The sequence below is a fragment of the Pseudopipra pipra genome, chromosome 5 (assembly GCF_036250125.1).
Source record: "Pseudopipra pipra isolate bDixPip1 chromosome 5, bDixPip1.hap1, whole genome shotgun sequence".
Lineage (NCBI taxonomy): Eukaryota > Metazoa > Chordata > Aves > Passeriformes > Pipridae > Pseudopipra > Pseudopipra pipra.
In genome coordinates, this window is record NC_087553.1 from 23,081,367 (window position 1) to 23,104,134 (window position 22,768).

Below are 22,768 nucleotides of genomic sequence, written 5' to 3' on the forward strand. Positions count from 1 at the left end.
TGACCAGAAACATAAAGCAGTCCAGCAGTCCATCAAATCTGTGTCATCTGCAAAAAACACACTAACTGAGCTAAAACACATCCACGGGAAAAAGAATTATGCTGGTTTTGTAAAGCAGCCAGCATATCATTTAGGTGTACCAACAGTTGACTGTGCTGTAAAAAGAACCAAAAAACCACTCCAAACCCGCAAAGCTCCCTGCTGCCTTGTACCTAGTCTTTTATCTGCTGTGGCTTTGAACCTGTGAATCCTCTACATATTTACACTCCTAAATTACTCTTTACTAAGGCAAGTCCACTCTTCATATAGGTACTTAATGACCACGAACAAGTCAAAGACTAACCTACAGTTTGAGAAATAAAATTTATCAAGCTTATTTAGCTTTCAGAGTTTTACAGTAGGCAAGTTGTTTTCACACTATCTAAATTCTTACAGCTTTCGGTCTGAAGTGTAATTTGTCAGCATTCTCATTTAAAAAGCGTGGCTGCTACAAATCAGGGCAATATTCCAGTACAGTTTTTACTCATGCTATATATCAGAGGTCTCTTTATTTCTACTGAGTGGTATCTCAGTTATAAACTGAAGGTGGCATTTGTATTCGAAGTCAGGCTCAGGTGACTATCTAACACCATCTCCAAGAGTCTAAGCAACTGCTTTCTGAGGTAGGGATAGCCTTCCCTGGATAAACATCCATGTCCATACATAAGTATGGAAATTCCAATTACACACTGGTAAATCTTAGTTTGAGTTCTTGAAATAAATATTAAATCATTAAGAGCTATGATTTCTTGCACTTTCCTCTGGTCTAGCACTTGACACTGTCAAAACTTACTCTAACCTGAATGGCCCTCAGGTCTGATCCAGTATGGCAATACCAATGAGCTTTTATTAATCTATATTCTGTGTTTTTTAAATTCTGCTAAGCTCTCAAATGCAGTGATACCATTAAGTTTTATAATTGAAACACCACTGAGGTTTGTGAAAACCAATTCCTTCCACCAGGTTTGAGTTAACCTGCAGCTTACTTTACCGTACTACCACATTACTCACTATGTCTTGGTCACTCATGTGTTGCTGACTGATCTTGTAGTGTCATCTTTCCACTGGCCAGGAAGAAACTAACTGATGCAGGGCAAGGTGTCAGGAACATGTGCCTGTCCCTGACCTCATGGAGGTCAACAGTGCCCACATGAAGCAGTGGCTGTCCAGGTTACTGCAATATGGAATTGAATAGCACATTTTGTATGATTCCACTAGGAAACAAATTTGGTCTACAAAATATCTTTTGGAGACTCAGACTATGATGACAAAAAACACCAGCAGTTAATTACACCCAAGTGCTTGGACTAGGGACAGTCCTGGGCCATCTGTGAACCTGCCTTGCTTACTGCTGCCCTTGTCAATGTTTACTACATAGTGTCCTGCCCATGAAGACATGGAATCAGTCAGCACAGTCAAAAAACTCGATGTAATGTAAGTAAATACAGACATGAGACAGTATTTGGGATGGCTAATAAATGGAGCCTGGCCCACATTCCAAATGGAAATAAACCTTTTACAGGGACTCAGGCTGGATTTATATCAAAGACAAGCCCTCCCAGTGCCCCACTCATTACAGCCTCTTGCTAGGAAAGCTTAGCCATTACTCCCAGGGATGAAGAGCACATTTCCTCTCCCTGGTGCAAATATTTCATATTCTGCTAGACGGCAGCACTTAGCTCAGCTTTGCTTCTCTGTTAAGCTGTGGAGCACTTCCTAATAAAACTTGACTGGGTCATTTTTAGAGCAACAGACAAGTTGCAGGTCAGAGGTTATGTTTAGGGGATAACATGAACTAGAAGTGGTAGAAGAAAGAGGTGGATCTGAAAACCCAGAAGAAACACTGTTCAGAAGACCAACATTCAGGCAGGAGGTTTCATTTAAAGTCTTCTGGTGAATTAAATACAAACATTGTCTAGCTTTGCTCTCCAGCAAATCTGGCAGACACATGACCACTGCAGCTTGCTTCCTCAAGCTCCACTTTAAATATCAGACGGGACTCTAAAAAGAAAGGGCCACAGAAGCTCTCACCACTTATTCTGCTATAGAAGGTACTGTAAGTTTATCAGGCCAGCTCCCTGCACTGATGTGTGTGGATTCCACCTTTCTTTTTAATAAAAGATTTGTGATTTATTTTCTTCCCTTTTGGGTTTAGTCTAAAGAAAAAAAAAAGTCAGTCCACTTCTCTGTCTCGGAGGATTCATTCCTACTCCTGTTCTTTCTGAGAACATGGCCTGGAAAATATGGCAAGCAAAACTCCAGAGACAATATGAATAAAGCATCCTCAAAATCAGAAACAAACAAAAAAAAGACAGTTTGGAAGGGATTTGCTGATTTATCTGTCATTCCATCACATTTACACAAACCAACAAAAACCCCAAACAAACTCACATACGGACCTAGTTCCCTGTACTTTTTAAACAGCGGAATATTCTTTTGTAACAGCATCTATTCCACTGCATTACTAGTGAAAAGTCTGAGGGCAAAGAATGCTAAGGCCATGCATTCACTGCTGCTTCATTGCACTTTTATCTTCCCTATATCCCAAACACTCCCAGCTTTAAATTAATGGACTTGATTAATCTTTGTTTTAAACCTTTTTAAACCGTCTCCAACAAAGAAAGCAAATCCATTGTGGGTAACTGGCTCTTCTGTGTCCTACTGCCAGATGGTGAGGCATGAAGGTAATGGACAATATTCCTCAATCCGGGATACGAAAACGCAAATGGAGTGCAAAGAGCAGAACCTTTTCAGGAATTTTAGATCTTCTCTCTTTGTGTCCTTCTCAGCAGCACTATAACATTTGGGTCAATGGATGACAAACGCCCCATAGACAAATTGAGAAATTATGAGAAGGAATTCATCAGCGCTTGAAGCTGTCACAAGTACTGAAAATTGTTTCAATCAAAAACTCAACACAGAAAAATTTAGATTTGCCCCCACTGGATTCCATCATGTGCAGAATGCTCTGGCACTAGCAATATCTTGACTCTCACCATCCAGACAATTTTAGGGTTGTTTTGTTAACTGATTAGCTATTTGACACAGTTGTGCAGAGCACTCTGCTCTTGTGACCTGTGCTTACCCTGGGTAGGCAGGGATGGCCGTGGGAGGTACCGCCCGGACTGCCCCATACACTGTCCTTCCTCGGCCCCTCAGATGGGCGCCCCGAAATGCGGCTGCTGTGGTGGCTGCAGTTGGATAGGGGAAGCCTGGAACTGTAAAGACAGACAAAGTGGAAGGTGAAAAGGATCTGAGGTCTTTCCCAGAGAACAACCACCTGCTTAAAACAAAGTGACACAATAGCTCCACAGCAGTGGGACGTTTTGCATCAATCCTGCAGAGGGACATGCTTATAACCCAGCAAGCATCCCATACAGACTTCCTTCTACACCATGGCCCTTTGGGGGGAGAAGGGTTGCAGAGAGGTTTGGCATGCAAGAGGTTAATGTTTTGGCATGCCTTACCCACCCCAAACAGGGTTCAAATCCCCCCACCTTCCGACACCGCCATGCAGTCTGGTTAGAGTCTGAGAAGCGCGGGGAGTTACTATCAATACAGCACGCGGTTCTTCCAAAACTGCAGAGGCTCTTTAAAATAATTGGTCAAGAGGCCCTTAAAGTCAACCAACTTACATCAGTCTCTTCCCTCCTTTCCCCTCCCACTCTTTGCCACCCAATCCTCTGTATGTTCATTTTAAAGCCTGAAAGACAAGATAGCCCATATAACAGCAGCAGAAATTTCCCGTAAAGTGCCAGTTTACTGAGAGCCCACCTTCATTTAACAAGTGTGACCAATAACCAGCACCACATATAGTGATTACACTTTAAACTGGAGTAAACTGGCTCGTGATGAAATGAGTAAAACCTCACAGGCATCTGCAAACACGTAATAATCAGATACCGAGAGGGAACGAGTCCCAGGGCACAAACCAAACCCAACCCAACGTGCGTCCAGGTACATGCCACTAGGGGCCCTGCAGACTCGCGGTTTAGCAGCTTGTATAATATGTACTTTAGGGATTTGTCTGTTTGGTTTCTTTGATTTCTAAAGCGGGGAGGGGGGGCAAGGGAATGGCCTATTGCTCACACACACCCTCCCCTTGTTCTGCAGCTTCCTTGTTGTTCAGAAAGACACATTCAGTAGTACAGCAACACACTGCAGATGAACAAGTTACAGCAACTGCACAGTATACTTTGGCTCAAGGTGAACTCATTCCCAGTGAGACCCATCCTTTCAAGTATATATTATACAGACTGGAGAGAAGAAGGGTAACAGGTCATTGTTAACTCAAGCACAGTAACAACACAGGGGTCAACGGGGGTTACTTACTGATTAAAGGAATGTAAGTGTTAATACCCCCCCTTCCTGAGAGGGGCACTGCGGCGTCATTGCCGAGCGAGACATCTGCTTGAAAGCTGGACGCTATTTTAATTTTAAAAAGAATAAAAAAAGAAAAAACAAAACAAAACCATAAAAAGGTTATAAAGAAACAGCAGATTAAGAACATAAACAAACACCACTGCAGTTAAATGGCAGAAGTGGAAGTGTCTGCTTAAGCTCTACCTGCATATAACTCAGGGCCGTACACCGCTCCAACCACAGGACTCAACTTCCAACCTGAAACAACAAAGACTGCAGTGAATGCCAAAATCTACACCAAGAGAAGGAACGGGCAGCATGGGTAGGGGGAACGGTCTCTTGCATGCGGCCCCAGCTTCACATGCATAGCTCTTTCCAATTTCTGCTTCGCCTCAATCCCCCTTGGTGTAGATGGAGGCCAACTGCCTTTTTCTAATGTCAAGTTCTAGGTACAGGTCGCTGTATCAGAGGGAACAGCAAAACATCAGCTGATCCGCAGCATGGCAGAGGCACCGCTGAGGGAATGCCAACTGCCTTATACGCATATTCGCCGTGAGCACCATGCGACCTGGCATTCCCTGCTGAACCTTGCTGCCAACTCCTCCCTCCTTTACCAGGAACACCGCAGATCCAAGCCCTCTCTAAAGCCACTGGCCCAGACTGTCATCTCAGGCAAGTCAACCTATAGCCTTGAATTCTCAAAACACCGTTCTGTCTTGTTTCCTAGAGAACTGCTGAAAAATAACAGTGTCTGAATTTCCTCAATAACTGCATTACACAACTATGGTTCATAAAGCCTATTAGCATTCTGTTCATCTCACATTTTCTTCTCTCTGTTATTTTAGTATTTCCTGTCTTCTTTGTGCTGCTTTTCAGGTGAAAGCCTTCACAGAGAATTGATTTTAATATAATCTGGATAATTGGCAAGAACTGCAAATCATCAACATAAGATGATTCCCTACAAGAGAATAGGGTTAAAAAACTATGGGTATGAGGAGGAACATATTTCTACTCAGATCTAGAAACCTATCTGTCCTTTTCCCCTCCATCTCTCCAATAGGGGAGAGAAGGGGTGTAAAGCTAACAACATAATCTGGTTAGCTTCCACAAAGCATTCCTTTCAGGAAAGATCTCAGCTGTTCAGCTAGGAATCACACAGGCTTTATTATTTAACTAAATCCATACCCTTCCTCTGTCTTGGAGCCCTGGTGCACTTACTGAACTTTAACACCTCAAACCACTCTAGAAATCAAACTTTGTGAACTGCAGCCCATCAACACCACCCCTTCATCTGCTGGCAGGTTATCAATGAGAGATGCAGTGCAAGCTCCCTCTATAAGAACAGGCAGGCTTCTGCTGCACTGCCCACCTTGATGGCAAAATACTCCAGTGGCTGCAACAAGTGGACTGGGAATCAACTCTCAAATTTACTAACAGTTGTACACCCACTTGTCAGTATGCCCTAAGCCTGGTCTAATACCTTTGCATAGCTTTGAAGCGGGCTTTAAACTGCTGGCTGCAAAAGCAAAATATTCTTGCCTCTTATCAGTTTCACAAGTACATCAAGTTTTGTTACCAGTCACATGCATGACACTTTATGCCCTTGTTTTCAGGACAATATAGCACGGCTGCATTGCCTTTTGCTACAAAATCCTTTCAGGTACTGAAACTCAGAATCCCAGCCCTTTTGCCTGGCCCTGTTTCCCCAGCTCTGCACCCAAAATCAGATTTATTTGCCAGGAGCCACTCAACAGGTCAGCAGCAGAGGCACATACAAAATTTTTATCTTCTGACTTCAGAGCCTTATGTTATAATCAAAAAAGGTTCTCACACTAGCAACTAACTACCTGTACACAGTTTCCTGCCTTGCTGAAGCTGTTTGGGAACATTTTCAGACCAAAAAGGACTTGCCTGCCTGTTTCAAGACAAAGGCTCAGATTCAAAATCTTTATCAAAGCAGCATTCATTTCTGCCGGGACAATATCTTTTTACGCTATATATGCCTATGCAATAAAATTACTGTACAGAGAACCACCAAGATATCCCGAAGAAACAGGATTCTTCATTATCCAAACAACTTGGCCTTTCTCTATTTAGGTTCACTAGAAAATTACTGAACACAAGCAAAATCTGTAAAAAAAAGCGAGCACAGAAGCAGTGCAAAGCCTCTGTTTTCCTGGTTGCTTGGGGACAGCTATAGTTTTACAGACAGAACCTAAACTGAGATATAGCTAATTACACATCTTAAGTTATGCTTCTGCATTCATATTTAGGTATCTGTGATGGCAATATCCCACTGTACAGCATCAGTTTGCAGTAGTAGGACAGGCAACTCATCACTCCTTGGCATCTTTACTTAGCTTGGCCATGTCGGGCATATCCCTACTTCTCTTTGTCCCCACTTCTCCATCTGGAAAATGGTATTTCTCCACAAAAACTTTCAGGTTATACTGAAGAATAAATTAGGGTTTGTGGGGTTTTGTTGGTTTCTTTTGGTCCTGAGGAGAGGTCATGACTTTTCCCTTTCGTCTTTCTTCAAACGTTTCAGCTCATCAGTAGTACAAACAGTCTCTCTTACCATTTGCGTAAGGTGTGACCATCTTCTTATTGGTCATCACTCGGGCAGTGGCGTTGTTAACCTAAAAGTAAGAAAGGGGAGGGGGAGGAGAGGGAAGGAAGCATAGGACGTTAGGGAAAATGGTGGAAAACTCAGATACCACACATACACACACACACACACACACACTATACTTCTCTGAGCAAAAAAAATTAATTTTACATTAATGCAATCTTTAAATTACTTTTAACAGTTGCCATTTAATTATAAAAGTTACAGCTAAATGTGGCATTTTAAAATTATGCATTAAACAAAAGGCCAACGAGAGTAAAGTGCAGATTCTCCACCGCCCTGCCATCCTTCGGCACAGGATTATTTACAGCTCAGTGATCCAAAGGGCAAAACTTGATGTTTTGTCCAGGTTCTGTTCAAGAGGCAGCAATAATTTCTGCAGCCCAGGGCAGGGGAACTGAACCAGGTGACACACAAACTGACCTGTTTCTCAAGCTCACTACTGGAATTGGGGCCCAGCAGGTCTCTGGCAGGCATGCTTTTGGATAGAAAAAGGTGGCTTGGAGTCCATCGGCTTTAGATTTGAACTCCCAAGGCTTGAGGAAGTCTCTGGAACACCACAAACTGTTTGGATGGTCTATAATCACTGATTTCTTCCCCAAAATTTTACAATCTTTTTCCAGATTATTTTTTCCTTGTCACATATCTCACAGAGCAAAAACAAGAAATACATAGCAGCAGACCTGGGTCTTTTTTTTGGTTTTATTGTGTCCTCCACCCTCTTTGCAGAGCTCTGTATAGTTCCAAGCAGTTTGATTGCTCAAGCAAGTGGGGTGTTACCACAGAGATGGTGCTGATAAAGAAAAGATGGACTAGTTTGGAAGCCAAGTTACTGCAGCCCTGTGTCAGACAGCCTCAAAGTTCCTGCAAGGAGGGTGAAGTCTTTATGTATCATCAATAATTTACCAAAACCCATGCCAAATGCGAATTGAGGCCAGGGTGAAGAAGGAAAAAAGTGGATATAAAAATAAAAGCTGCCTCGGGCCCTTGAGATGTATGGATGGCGAGCGTACACAGGGTGGGGAGTCCGGAGCTACATTTTACTCTTGTTTGAGCCCCAAAACAATAGAAACATTACACATTTAAAAAGAGAGAATGGGAAACAACAATGATGAGACTGAGAGCATGCAGTTAAACACACACAGATAAAAAAAAGAAAAAAAAAACACCACAATTGATTCAGAGGGTGGGGAGGGGAGGAGTGAGGGGATAAGGTCTCACAAACAATCATTTAGATGGAGCGAGTGCCTGAAATCAGCTGCTACAGCAAAGTGCAACACAAGCACTTAAAGGAAAAATTGCCAGAACCGATCAGAAACCACCAGTCAGCAAAGAGACCAACAGCTGCATTTAACTTAGTAAAGAAATAAACTGGGGAAGGGGGAGAAACAAAAAGAGAGAAAACAAACAGTAACAGCTACAAACAGGTCTCAGATAGAAAGAGCAGCAGAAAGAAGGGGCAGGAGAGAGAGAAGAGGAAATGGGTGCATTAATAAAAACCAGCCAAACTGGAGTTCAGTAACTCTGAGTAAGATGTGCAAGGGGAAATCACCATGAAGTCAGTAATCAAACAGCTCAGACTGCTACAAAACAATATGTACATCCAAAGTCCAGGCGGCATTACTCAACAGCATTGAAAATAAAAGGGGGAGAAGGGGGAAGGAGGTGGGTGGGGACAACAAGTCAAATCACATTTTGTAGTGTTAATGTGAGATGGCAGATGGATTTTTTCTTTCTTAATTTTTTTTTTGTAATTTTAAGAAAAATTTAAAAAAAAAAAAAAGAAAAAAGCTTCTTCTCTAGCGCTTTTGTTTCACTTACCGCCAACTCGTACCATCGCCAGCATTGTGTATAGTTACCATGGAAAGAGTGAGTCAAGTGAAGGGCCCTAAACGCTAAACCATCGGAAAGGGAAATAAAAAAACAAAACAAAAAAAAAAGCAAAATATGCAGACATCTTACTCAAAAACGGTGGCTTTTTCTGTTTCAATATTCTTACTTTTTGGATTTTTGTTGGGGTTTTTTTGTTGTTGTGGTTTTTGGTTTTTTTTTAAGAAAGAGGGAGAGACGGATGATGCCAGTTAGCCTTCAACACAGTGGAACACCAAACTGGTCAATACCAGGCATGCCCAACATCTGGCCATGTTGGCCAGCCACACATTAACCCTTCCCTCCCCTGCGGCGAGAGCTAGAAGCTTTAAGGATTAGCTTTCACCGAGCCTACTTCTGACCACGGGCAGGTCAACAAACCAGCAATGTGTATAGCACAGCCCACTTGGGGCTTCTGCCCCCATGTCTCCCAAACCCTCCCCACCACAGGCATCATCTCACACTTGCATGGAGGAGAACTGGCCTCAGAGGAAAGAGAGGATACTGACTGGCCCCCTGCTTTCTTTTTTGGACACAGAGTTAGAAGTTGGACAGTACTCTTTCAGTTAGTTTTGTTCAGGCCTGGTAACAGGAAATCGGAGCCTCGCAAACTGAAGCAAAGGAAAAATCAAGACAGCAGAAGGGCAAAAATTTGGAGTGGGTGGGAATAAAACATAATAAAAGAAGAAAGAAAAGAAAAAAATACCCAAAACAACAATAAAAATATTCTGTAAAGGGTGTAAACTTCTATACATTTCAGTGCAGGGAGGTGAAGGACACAGACACAAACACACACGCACACACGAGACTGGGATCCAAATGTGAAATAAGTGAGGCAAGACACAAAAAGAAATCAAAAGAATAAATATAAAGAAGAAATTGAATTACTGAAGACATGCACCTCGATTTTACGGCCCTCTACCACGGTGCCGTGTAATTTCTCCCTGGCCCTGTCTGCATCAGCACTATTCTCGAAAGTTACGAACCCGAATCCCTGCATGCAGCGGGAGAAGGGGGGAAAACATGCACATCGTTATATATTGAAATACTGATCTCTAGGTAAATAGAGAAAAAATATCACAGTATGAAATCAACATCAGCACAACTCAGCAATAACCTCCTAGAGTCACATTGTTGGTTCATGCATGTTTCATAAATGAAAGAAATTAAATTCAATAAAAAAAAGGAACCGTAATCATAATAAGAATAATAAGAGTAATTAAAAAAAAAAAGAAAACATAAAAGCAATTGAGGCCAGACCAAAAAAGAAGTACAAAGTTACTCGAGACAATTTTTCATTTTGTTTTGTTTTCTTTGGGTTTTTTTTGTTTAAAAACACTAAACCCTGCTCCAACATAGGCAAGCTGGTCAAGCCCAAGCAGGGCTTCTCTCCCCTCTGCTAATGAACACATGCTTTGCAGGACCCCCACCCACCCCAACACAGTACTGGACATTGAGCAGCACTTTGTTCTCTTGAGAAACTGCTACAAGAGCAAGCAGCAATCTGAGTTCATGCCTGGCACCAGGAAGTCTGCGAAGCTTTGGGCAAATCAAACACTGAACCTTGCTTTTTCCACCTGTAAAATGGAGACAATAATAATTACCTACCTTAGAACACTGTTGAGAGGAAGGGCTCTTTGTAAAGCATCCCTTGTAAGCTCTTCGGGGCACAGCTCATGTCTACTCCTAAGCCTGTAACTTCCCTAATGACATATGAGACCCTGAAAGTAAGCAGGGCTTCTAGGTGGCACCATCAAATAACATTACTTAATGTGAAGATTTAGAGTATCACATAGTGCAGTGTCAAAATCTTCCCATCTCTGAGTACTGTGTTGGACTTGACTGTAAATCTAAACACCTAAATACCAATTTATTGGTCAAGGCAGGTTTTGTCTGACACTGCTGACCCACTGCTACCTCCCTCCTACCCTGCTACCCACTTTACTTGGCTTTGTTCTGAGATGGCAACCTCTGGGCTGTGGATAGCAACAGATCTCTGCCTAGTTAGACCAGAAAGCTTCAGAAAAACTGACATGCCCTGCTTAGTGCAACCACAAAGGCTCAAGGACTGCCAAAACATCACTTTAGCTGGACGAATTTAGGTTTACCGCATCCATGAAGGCACACGCAACACGCCTGTCCTACATGCTCATGCTGCTGCCAACTCGTGCAGTCGTGTAGCAGAGCAGGGTAAGAGATCATGCTTCCTTCCACAGAGATGAATGCGCTGACATTAAAAAGAGAGCCAACATGACTAAGTGAATTAGGACTTTAACTAGTAACAAATGGCATCTTAATAAGGACAACTGTGATGAGATACTCTTCATGCCATTACAGAGAGCAGACACAAACGAAAAACGTTGTTGCATTCTGCTTTTAGGGTATCTTAAGAACAGAAGTAATTGGCTCCTGTGGCTTGGTATAAAGCAAATACTGATTTAATGTACTGGTTTAATCTCCACTAGCTTCAATACCCTCAGGAGCAGAACAACAAAGCTTACATTTGATGCAATGGAAACTCACAATGTTCATTGAAAAGCAAGGTGATGAGAGTGATCTACAGCTATGCCTGTCAGGGAAATGGCATGCTAGCCACTTGGCCTCCTCCATGCACCTTGGGGTCCCATATGTATGGACTGGACACTCCAAAAAACAGACAGCATAATGATTTCTAAGCATTGTTAGCAATGAGACACAAGCAAGCCATTATTCTTCAAGTGCTTTTTAAAGGTCTTTACAATACTAATCAAACAGTCCAAGCCATTTGACAAGCTGGCTTTTACAACCCACAGCTAGGTTTCCAGCACAAAACTCTTACACATTTGTAAAACGGAGGGTTGGGGTTGTTTCTGTCGTTGGTTTGTGGTTGTTGGGGGTTTTTTTGTTTGGTTTGGGGTTTTTTTGGGGGGGGTTGTTTTTTGGTTTTTTTTTTAACTTCCCTCAAACCTCGAACAGCAATAATAAAAATAACTTAGCCAAGTAGTGCAATGTTGAGATCAACAAGAGTGCTCCTTTGGGCTCCAACCCAATAATCTACAGCTTCAGATAATTTCATTTCTCCAGCTATAAATAAGGAGCTATATAAATATCAGACTGATGCCTTTTTCAGAACAGCATAAAAGTTTGCTGTTTAAATGATTTAAAATCAGAGCCACAGACACAGGGGCTAATAAAACAGCCCAACTGCATATAACTCTCAAATATGTCACAGAGAACCAAAGGGGGTGCAGGGGGTGTAATAGCAAAGCTGATTATGAAGGAATAGGGTATTGTGTCTGCTTCAAAGAACCCCTACAGAGAAAGGCAAGCCTGAGAAATAGAGCAACACCTTTCCCTCTGGTTCTGTATAATGGGGAAAAAGTATCTTCTAAAGGCTGGAGGAGGAGGGGAGGTAAGGACTGCAACACGAATCTCTATTTCCCTCTTCTCTTTTTACATTAAAATTTCTGTTTGTTCTAGACAAGCCTGTGGAGACTGAATGAAATTTATGTCTTCGGTGATGATGTGAACTGAAAGCTGGAGTGCAGATGGAAGGTAATTTTTTAGACATTAAGCTGTGCAGGCTAGAACCAAACTAAGACTATTTTAATTCACATCTGCTTGCAATTAGTGAAGTCTGTATGGGTTTTTAAAAAACTACATTAGCATTAATTATCTTTAAACTGAGTAGGAATTTTCAGTATTTTTATTAAGTTGACTCAAGGTAGCATACAATCCACATGCAGACTATAGGAATATAATTAACGATGTGAATTAAACCAGAATTAATCTGATTCAGAACAACATAACTAATTAACCATATTGACAGATCAGTCCTTAGCAACTCACTTTGTTGAGAACCATTTAATGTCAATGCTGAATTAATGCTTTATATAGTTGACTATGGCAGAGTCAGTATTTGTGCCCTCTTGGTTTGTCATATTAATGCATCTCTTACACATTCAAATTTTCATCAGGAAAAACAGGTGAGCCATGCTTGACATTTTTGTTATTTCAAAGTTTAAAAACTAGCAATTATATATATATATACACATATTTTTGATGTGGGAGAGAAAAAAGCACATACATATACTTTTTTTCCTTCTCATACATGACCTGTAAAGAATAGGGATTAATTTGTAACTACACATATACAACAAACAATTCTCAGTTTTCCCTCCTCAAGGTTGTCTTGACCTTGGAAAAAAAAAGAAAGAAAGGAGGAAGGAAAAAAAAAAGAGATGGCAGGTATCCAATATTTACTATCTTAGCTTTATAGCAGGTACTGGATTGCTCCATAGTAGTAGGTATGGAGTCAGAGGAAGGGAAGATCCTGGATAAAAAAAAGACTTAGGGCTTCTAAAATTTAGATTATACAAATAGCTTGGGTTTAATAATGCTGTTATGATAACAAGGCTGAAATTTTCAACAATTCCTCCCCATCAGTAACTGCCATGAACTTCTCCCAAGCAGAAAATAAGTTTGACCCAGCGAACACTAAACTCCAACAACATTTTTAGGATTAGTGAGTAATTTGCAGTACCAGACTAACCCCTTTTTACCCAAAGGTTTATTGAAAGGGCCTGAAGAGACCGAGTAACTGCCACCCTTTTAGTCTGGCCTCAGACTCTGCAATAAATAACAAGCAACATGATGAGCAGTGAAAAAAAAAATAATAAATGTATATATAGTATTTGAACGTTTCCATCTCTGAAGAATGAGAAAGAAAATTTACCATGTAACCGTAAAGGGAGAAATCAAAAGCAGACGGTTCTCCTGGGTGTGGCCAGAACACAGAAATTAAACAAAAAACAACAACAAAAATAAAATAAAGTAAAATAAAAAAATAAAACCAAAGAAAACTAAACAGAGCCCCTTGAAATCCATGCACTGTTATCCCTTTGTTTGTCATGGAGTTTAGACCAGTCACCCCAGCAGCAGCATCTTTGCCATTTACCACTGGAGCACACAGCCAGCAACCAGCCTTGCTGTCATCTGCTGCTGTGCTTGGTTCAAACCAAGTTTTTTTCTTTTGTTTCTTTTCCCTTATTTCCATAATAAACAAACTTTTAGAAGCCTGAAAAAAACGGCCAAAGAGGCAGCAGTTTAGGCTACCTGTTTGCAAGACATTTGGAAAGACTAGGAAGGTTTCAGCTATAATCCACCTGAGATGAGCAGGACTGAATGCACCGACAGCATCACACCAAAAAATCCAGAAAACATGTTACTGAAGTCACACACACAAACGCACCCTTCAATTGGTGAGAATCAGCATAAAACAAGCTGCCATCATTTCAGCAGCTCTTCCAGCTCCTCCCTGCCCTGTGCCTCACTTCGAGTGCATTAAAGCATACGTGTAAAACACCCATCCGCGCACCTGTGTGATCTGGTGAGGCAGATACAGGAATTAATCTGGCTAAAAAAAATGTAAATGTATCTTCAAAAAAACCCTGCAGGGCTATTTTTAAGCTGTATCATTTCCACAGTCCGGCTTGTGTCGCTCCACTGCCGATCCCTGCTGCAGAACAGAGGAGGGCAGAGGCCGGCAGTGGGCAGTGGGAATCCAGCTAGCACTGCTGAGCAGTGAGAGCTTAGGGCTTCAGGGCAGCTCCAGCCAGCCCAGGTCAGGGGCTTCACGGCCCATGTCATCCCTGGCTGTGTGCTGCTCCTCCTCCCTTCAATGGATCGTGGATCTCACTGTGTGGTCTGTGAGTTCAACAGGCTAAACTGGCTGAAAACAAGCTTATTTCTGTCTCTGTCTTCCTGCTGCATCAGTATTTTGCCAATTTAGCACCCTAGATTCAATTCCCTACACAGTGAAACGAGCACTACTGGGAAGGTGCTCCCACAGGAGCAGTAAGCTAGCTTATACTATGAAAACATCAACTTCAGCCTGAAATTCAAGTTTAAATAAACCAGTTCGGTGTATGGACTAATTTAACTCGTTAGTTTAGTATTGCAGACTTCAAGGCATAAAACTACTTCAGTGAACTAGGATAAGGGGACACCAGTCACGTCTCCTTCATGCCACTGGCATTCTAACGGGATTTGGTGACCTGAGAAGGTCATGCTGGTTGCCAGGACTTAATTTGTTTTTAAGCCTCTTTGTGTTAACAACACAATTTGTATTTCTGGCTCAACTGATGAAATCTGAACAAAATTTATAAAAATAGAATTAAAATGAAAATAAGACCTCTAATTCATTTCATGTAAGAAGGGGCTTTCCACTGACAGGAAACTAGGCCCAGAACAAGAATGGCTCAACTCAAAGCACCTAATCCATTAAAAGAGAAGTAAATGCACATGTAAGCATACAGTCTTTAAGGCTTAATTATCAAAACCCGTATTCATATTTTTATCTTAACTTACAGTTAACTGCAAACATAAAATCCCACACAGCTTCCTGCACAAGCTTTTAGTTAGGACAGGTTTACTTACATAAATCCAAACGCCAATAGATGCAATTTCTTTGTGAAGACAAGATGTAACCTACTATACAACTAAGTTTTTAATTAAATATGAAGCACTTCAAGTCACTTCAGTCCTATACAGGAACTTGGAGATCTGGATCTTCCAAGTGGAAAGCAGTGAGGGACAAACTTACAGTATCCTGAAACCATGAGCTCATCTGCACTGATATGAACTCTTATGATTTAAAAAGCTACAAAAAAAAAGCGCTCCCTATTCAGCTAAGATTTTGCTATGTGCTTATGCACTCTTGGTCTCTGAATGTCATCGAGGACACATCTTGGAATGCCACATGGTACACAGCTGATGAGCAAAGAGCTTGGATTCCCTTCCCCTGCAGCTTTATGAATGCCACAGGGTACTCGTTACACAGGCAGACTGCATTAATTCTGCAAATATGTCCACTTGTTCAGTTCAGCACAATAGTGATAAAATACGCATCTAGAGGATGCATCTCCACTAACAAAACGAGCAGGAATCCTCTCATCTTCCTCTGGAGGTGTTTTATTCACGGTTCAGTGAAGTGCATGGTAAACTGCAACCATGGGCAGAATGCTATTTAAAGGCACTTGATCTGAGTCAGAACTAGAAATGTAATGGTAAACAGGATAAATTAAACAAACAGCTAGTTTCCTGGAAGCAAGCAAAAAAACCTGAAACAGATCAAGGGAAGACTTATTCTGTTTAATAGAATGACATCAAACAAAATTAAATTCAAGGGATTTTTAAAGTTTGTATCTTCTTTCTCATACACAACAAAGCAATATAAGTGTAAAGTCTGCCAGGGCCCATATAATCCTACCGAACAGACTGAATCTGGGAAGAAATTGAGTTACAAAACAAGAATTCACATTGCTTTGAAAGAACAATCAGCAAAACTAATTATTAACTGCCTCCTACTCTGCTGTGATATAGAAAATCAACAAATAACACTTCTGAGAGAACCTGAGGCTGTGGTGGACACACTCTGCTCTCTCTTTGGTCACCAAACTTCCTAAGTACACAGAGATCTTGAAAATGCAGCCAGTTTGATAGTTCCCCCAGGCTGTCGAAGAAAACTGCCCAGTCATCTCAGGTGGATTCAAAAGGAAGAATGCAACCAGCACACTTCCTTCAGTCCCTCCTACCGACCAGCACTGGAGTGATCCCAGCAGAGTTCTCCTGCTACAGCTTGGCAGGGACAAAGCGCTGCTCGACCCCATCGCACGCTGGGTGGGGACGAACCCAGGGCAGTTTGGGATTCACCACTGTACCTTTTAAATATTTACAAAACATATACACAAAACTCTACAACCCTTAGGAACCCGGGGAAGGGAAGGGAGCATTGAGAACACAGCACAAGGCAGGCAGCAGGAGCATCTGCTTTCGGATTCCCAAGAGAGAGGAGGAGAAGAAGAAGAGAGAGAGGTTTCATATCATTAGATTAGAATGGAAACCACAGGGCAGGAAAATGCATTCAGAATTTTTTTCCTAAGGTGGAGGAAGAACCCAAGAGTGAGTGAGCGGCCTCCAGAAAGATCCATTTCCTTTGCTTCACCATCAGATCACCAAACTGTTGTTTTTCCATTATTATGTGAATACCAGGTGCTTCGTGCAGCTACACCCCACTCAAACACTGGGGTCTCCCATTTTCATGCTAAGCAGGAAGAATCTTGCATTCTTTTTAGAACAGGAATTACTTTGGGTAGAGAAGGATGCAGAGATACCATGAAATAACTCTTTGGCTGTTTTCTCATTCTGTTCAGATTCTGCCCCATCCCTCAATATAGGCTACCAGTTTTGTAACTGCTTTTTGCTGTAAGATGACAAGCAGTAGAAAACTGCATGGTCAAGGACTGGAAGAACATCTCTGCTTTTTTTTTTTTCCCCCAAATATTTATGAAGGGTTCAGGATAAAATTTGTCATGGAACTCTTCAGCAGTAATTTTTGTTTTAACTGAAAACCGGAAGCCTTGGGCTTTAGCAACTGCACAAGAAGGTACTTTTTGTAATAATAAATTAAGTCTTCATAGAAAAGTCTTCAATGTCAATGTTGCCTAGAAGGGAAAGGGCAGCCGTGGGTGTTTAATACACAGGGCTGTATGGATGGGAGAGAGAGAGTGAAGTTCATGTGTGGAGAGGAAAAACACTGCTCTGGAAGGCACAGGCAGTGGGGTATGAAAGATAGAGCTCACCTCTTTGCCAGGCCAGTTACTTTTGTTCCTTCTTTCGCAATAATATCCAAATAAGTAGGGATTTGATAGAGGCCAGAGGCTATTCCCAAAGCCAAACAAAATTTACTAAAATCAAGAGTAATTCAGAGATAGCTTTGGCCTATAAATATCAAAAGAACAGCAGAGTGCAGAATAAATATTTACAAACTCAGCACAGCTGATTGTTTTGGTAAAGCATATAGATTTTTATCCATTCGTGGAAGAAAAACACTCTAACTAAATCATATAGATATTTACTTTTTCAGACTGTCTTGTAAAAAATCAAAACAAAAGAAAACATGGTATTAAGCACAAATAAAGGATGGGAAAAGGGCTAAGACTCATTTATTTAATATCGAGATCAATGGCTTTCTGGTTTCCAGCTAATACAGAGACTGAAGAATTTCAGAATGCATGTTGGGCAACATGGGTGGAAATTTGCAGAGAACTCTGAACATGAACATACCCCAGAATATATGTTGAAGCAAAGAGGCCACCATAAAGACTGTGAACCTCAAATCCAAGCAAAAGGCATAGACTGTAAACTGAAACTGCTTAGCTGATTCGCAACTTCAAAACTTCTTGTGTGCATGCACACATGTGCACACACACGTGTGTGGGGAGGAGGGAAATTTTGTTTTAATTGAAAATGGGAATCTTAGCATTGATTAAGTCAAGCAGAGTATAGACATGCACTGTGCAAGCTTCCCCCATAGAGCTTTGGCAATGCACCTTGCTCCTGACCTGCAAAACTCCCTGCTATTCCAGTGCTGAACCTCCTGGGCAGAGAGAGAATCACATCAATTTGTCATTGTGGTGATACCGGTTATGTGATGAGAACCAATTGCCAATTAGGACAGAGATCACTGAATATCTCTGCAGCTGACCTAAGCAACATCTGAAATCTCATCTTCAGAGAGATAAATTACCATTAACCCTCAACAAAACCTCCCTCTTAATATATCTGTAAGATGAAAATAGGTGTATGAATGCAAATTCTGTGGGGGAGGTCCACATGGGGCAGGGCAAGTGGAATGAGGATACTTAAATTAAGCATCAAATATCTCAAACATGAAAGGTCAGTGCCTCAGAAGCACCAAGTAAGTCTACAACACAGAGTAAATAAAATCCTTTCACATATGAGATATGACAGTTTTCTACAGAAGTATTTTAATGCAATGAAATGGGGGGATGGGGGTGAGTTAGCCTTTTTTCTTACAGTCTCCCATCACACAAAGCTGCTTTATCTTATTCTGCCTTCCCCACAGGGCAGCCATTGCTAGTGCAATGGGAACAGCTTGGTATGAAGGCTCAATTGACCGACTCCCTGTTTGTTCAAAAGGCTGTGGAACCTGATCACACATTACAGACAGGAGTGTCCAGGAGCATTTGTACATGCTGCCCAGAATTGACCATGCTCAGAGTCTCCAGTCAGAGGGAACAGGAGACAGTCCCCAAAATAGCTTTTCCCTTCCCCCATCACACTAATTCCTGCTGATCTCTACAGAATATATTCTCTAGGCAATGAACTGCCTTTTACTCTGCAATCAAATCAAGAGAAGCGGGTACAGAAACAGGACTTACCTTCGAGCCACGCTCATTAAAGATTATCTCTACATCAAGGATTTTGCCGAATTGCTGCAGAGAGACAAGGGGGAAAAAAAAGATTTATTTTTGACAATTCATTTTTTCTACCTTTTTGGACCTGGCTTAGTGCAAGAAGGGAGGTGAAAATATTTCCATTTCTAGCATACAGGCAAAGGAATAAAATCCCAGTGACGTGACCCAATTCTCTTGGGTTAAGACATGCAGATCCTCTTGGTAACAAACCCCAGGTTTTCTCACAAAAGTCTACAGGAAGAAAAACAATCTCCAGAAGAGTTTCAGGGATTTGAGGTATCTCATCTTTCCTGCTTTTAATCTAAACAATTCTTTCTTCCCTCATTCTACTATTTCATCTACAACATCTCAGGCATCTAACAACATTTCTAACATGTAATTCAGCATTTCAGCTTCCTCCTGAAGTGGCTATCACAAAGAGAAACCTAACAATGATGTTTCTCTGGAAGGGATAGTAACATAACATCCCAACCTCAGAGATTCCAAACTCTGAATCTCCTTTCCTCTTATTTACCAAAACTCCAAGCCTTTAAAAGAATTGATGGCAGATTCAGAAACCACAAAAATGGTAAACTCCCAACAGTTTGTTTTTCAGAAAAAAAGATAATTCAGCTTCAACCTGTGACATATTGTTGATGGCCTGTGCAAGTCTACCATATGTGACAGAGTTCTGACCTCTGTCTCAGCTTGGAGACCCTAAGGAGAGCTTTGCTCTTTATCAATGGGTTCAAAAGAGCTCCCTATTTAGCACAGAACACAAAATGGAAAACAAGAGTTACAAGGTAGAAAGGATATTTACCACCTCTGTGGAATTACATCTTTCATCTTGCTTGAAACATATTAAAATATTTCTATTGAAGTGGCCAGACTCAACTCAGTAACCTAGAGCTAAAAGCATCATCACTTCAGAGGCCCCTCTGTCTTTGAGAATTGTCATGGCTCTATTTCCAAACTGGAGGTCTGCTCTCTAGAAAGACAGGTCTAGATGTCATTTTCAGGAGCCATGTGTATAAGTAGTCTTCATTCTAGAGAGACATACTGTGCTCAGACAAATGCTACATCTGACTGGTTTTCCTATCCCATTTTTTAGGAAAGCTTCCAATGACATCGTTTTGATCTCACTACTTGCAAAAGTTTGGTAGCATATAAAGGAAGAGTCAGCAAGAAAATAAAGGTGATGAACACAACCTCCAGGCACTGGGACACTCTCTCTCCCTTTTGCCTGTTGCTCTTAATATAGTATTTGCCTTTTTTTTTAATTAACATTTGCATTCCGAGTCACATAGGTATAATACTGTTTGTGGGAGTCCTGCTTGAAAGGCTCGTGGCTAGATTTGAAAACATGGAACATTTATAACAGGGAGCCATGATGGCTGAGGAGAAGTTCTGAATATGTAAAGCAACAAAAAGCTATTAAGTTCCTTGAACAAGTATTCCACAACTGTCTGCAAGCAAGCAAACCCCTTCCAACAATTTTAGCTATAGTTTCTGTCCGCTTCCATTCTCCATTCTTAAAAAGAAGATCTTGGTTCACAGATGTTGTTTTTGCTGTTCTATTGTTTAAGGACAATACTTGATCTTCTATTCATCCCAAGAACAATTGAATTCACAATATTCCACGTTACATGAAGTTTGAATAATGCTAATGTAAACATGCATCTTCCTTGAAAGGAAACCTCAACATCTCAATAGCTTAGGCTTGATCCATGCTGGATCCTCTTTTGACTGTGGCTGTGCCAATCACCGCTAAAATACATTTTCTATTTCTATCCCACGCTTGGCGTGGGCTTGTCAATAAAGAAGATTAACCGTTGATTGCTTTTTATTGTCTTTGTTGCATATGGCTTGGGCACTGCCATGAAAGAAATCAGTTATGATTGCTTTCCTGGTAGACTATTCCAGCGTCATTACATGACATGGGTTGAACCAATTTAAAAGCTCGTGGCTGCGGAATAGCTGTCTCTGTTCCCTTCTCCTTCCTTGTCTGGTCTCACCAGCCTCTTAGAGATGGCCTCAGTTTTCATTCTCACCTGTAGATAAACTGTACAGCTCAATGATTCTGTAAAAACCTAACCCAACAAAAGGAATAAATACAAAGCTTTTTTTGACAATTTACTGATCTGTAGTGGCTTAAAGGGTCAGGTGAGCATTAGGGCTCTAAGAAGCACAAGGGATCCTGAGAGCAGGATCTGTCCCCTGCCACATCACCTCAGCTGGTTAGCGTTGCCACACACACACTCAAACAGCCAGCCTCTCGATAAATGCAAGTGCCAAAATTATTTTCAGAATCTTCAATGCCAAAATCACCATTCTACCCCATTAGAATCATCCTGAAAGCAAACAAACTGTGCAGCTTCTGGTGCACAATTATGCCATGCCATCTTCCCTTTTCTGCACACCCAGCTGGACCTGGATCCCCGGGTACTACTACCAGCACTGCCTCCCAGTCCCATTGGGCTGAGTTCCTCCCACAGGATTTCCACACCAACAGGAAATCCTGTCTTGTGTGTTTAACTTCTTGTGGCTGACAAAATGCTGATGGTAACATTGAACACACGTGGTCTGACCCAGCTCTATGAGAGGCAGCAGGTTTGCCTCCTTGCCTAGCAGATGATGGAGGTACGTAATTTCCTAGATGACAGACTTAAGATCACTAAATCCTGTGGCTGCAGCAAGCACAGGCTTGACATCTATTGTAATAGGCTACATCCACCCATACAAACTGCCCCAATCTCTTTTCTGCCTAGGAGTTGTGGGTGTTTGAAGAGGCAAGAGGGAAGGACCTCCTTGGGAGAGAACAGACAAAACTGCTGAACTGAGGTTTGCTGGGGAGGGGCTTCCAATTCCATGAAAATCCCTGGAAGAAAGCAGCATGACCATGAGGCAGTAGGATGTGCCCTGGGCTCTTCAAGGCTCTGCTGTTGCCTTTGCCACAGCTGCTCTGACAGCTCCTAACACCATGACTCGTCCTCACTGCTGCAACCGTTACAGCAGATCTAGCACTGGAGGCACTTTTTTCTGGTAGCATGCCAGAATTTTCCTGAAGAATGGAAGCAGGGAAAAAAAGAACTAGTTCATTTTAACAGTGTATATCTCCTTCAAAGCTGAATCTAATTTAGTGGAACATAAAAAGGCACTTTGTTCTCCGATGGTGCTTTGCCTACCAAATGTCAACAGTGCAATGCAAACAATGGAAGTTTTAAGAACTCCTTACTGAAAGGTCACAATTTTTGTATGGAAAATAGTGGGCCATCTAAATACAAGGGTCAACACCAAGTGCCCTCCATAATAATTTTTTTAAATCATGTATACAGGCATGTTTCTATGTTCCAACAGACAGAGGGGTCTGGCCAAATGAAACAAGTCCCATGCTTAAGTCATCCCTGAGGACTAACCGTCTAACCTCTGACCCTGAAGACATGAGTCACTGGGCTGATAGACTTGACTGGTTCATTCAGTGATTACCAAGAACTTCTGCTTAGAACCCTGCACAGCCTCTAGAGAAGGCATTGCATGCTCACCACCATGAGTTAAAATGTGACCGAGAATCCAGTATTTCCCCACCATATATCAGGTTGTGCAAGAAGCCACCTCCATGAACTGCTCATGC

General features: G+C 41.7%; 1 protein-coding gene across 30 annotated transcripts in view; it reads right to left on the minus strand.

Annotated features, from left to right (window-relative positions):
• Positions 1-22,768, minus strand: part of RBFOX2 (RNA binding fox-1 homolog 2) — a 173,493-nt gene that overhangs the window by 18,334 nt on the left and 132,391 nt on the right. For 24 of the 30 annotated variants that reach the window (XR_010430660.1, XR_010430661.1, XR_010430657.1 and 21 more), the window contains 6 exons: positions 19,123-19,176; positions 9,801-9,893; positions 6,980-7,040; positions 4,606-4,659; positions 4,372-4,464; positions 3,125-3,257 (listed from right to left, as the gene is read on the minus strand). Coding sequence is in view for 20 of the 30 variants with exons in the window: in XM_064654941.1 (XP_064511011.1) it covers positions 3,125-3,257; positions 4,372-4,464; positions 4,606-4,659; positions 6,980-7,040; positions 9,801-9,893; positions 19,123-19,176 (488 nt within the window). In the remaining 10 variants the exon portion in view is untranslated. Of the gene's footprint in view, positions 1-3,124; positions 3,258-3,674; positions 3,743-4,371; positions 4,465-4,605; positions 4,660-6,979; positions 7,041-9,800; positions 9,894-19,122; positions 19,177-22,768 lie in introns of all 30 variants that reach the window. The other 6 variants (XR_010430664.1, XR_010430663.1, XR_010430665.1 and 3 more) reach the window with 2 other exon arrangements.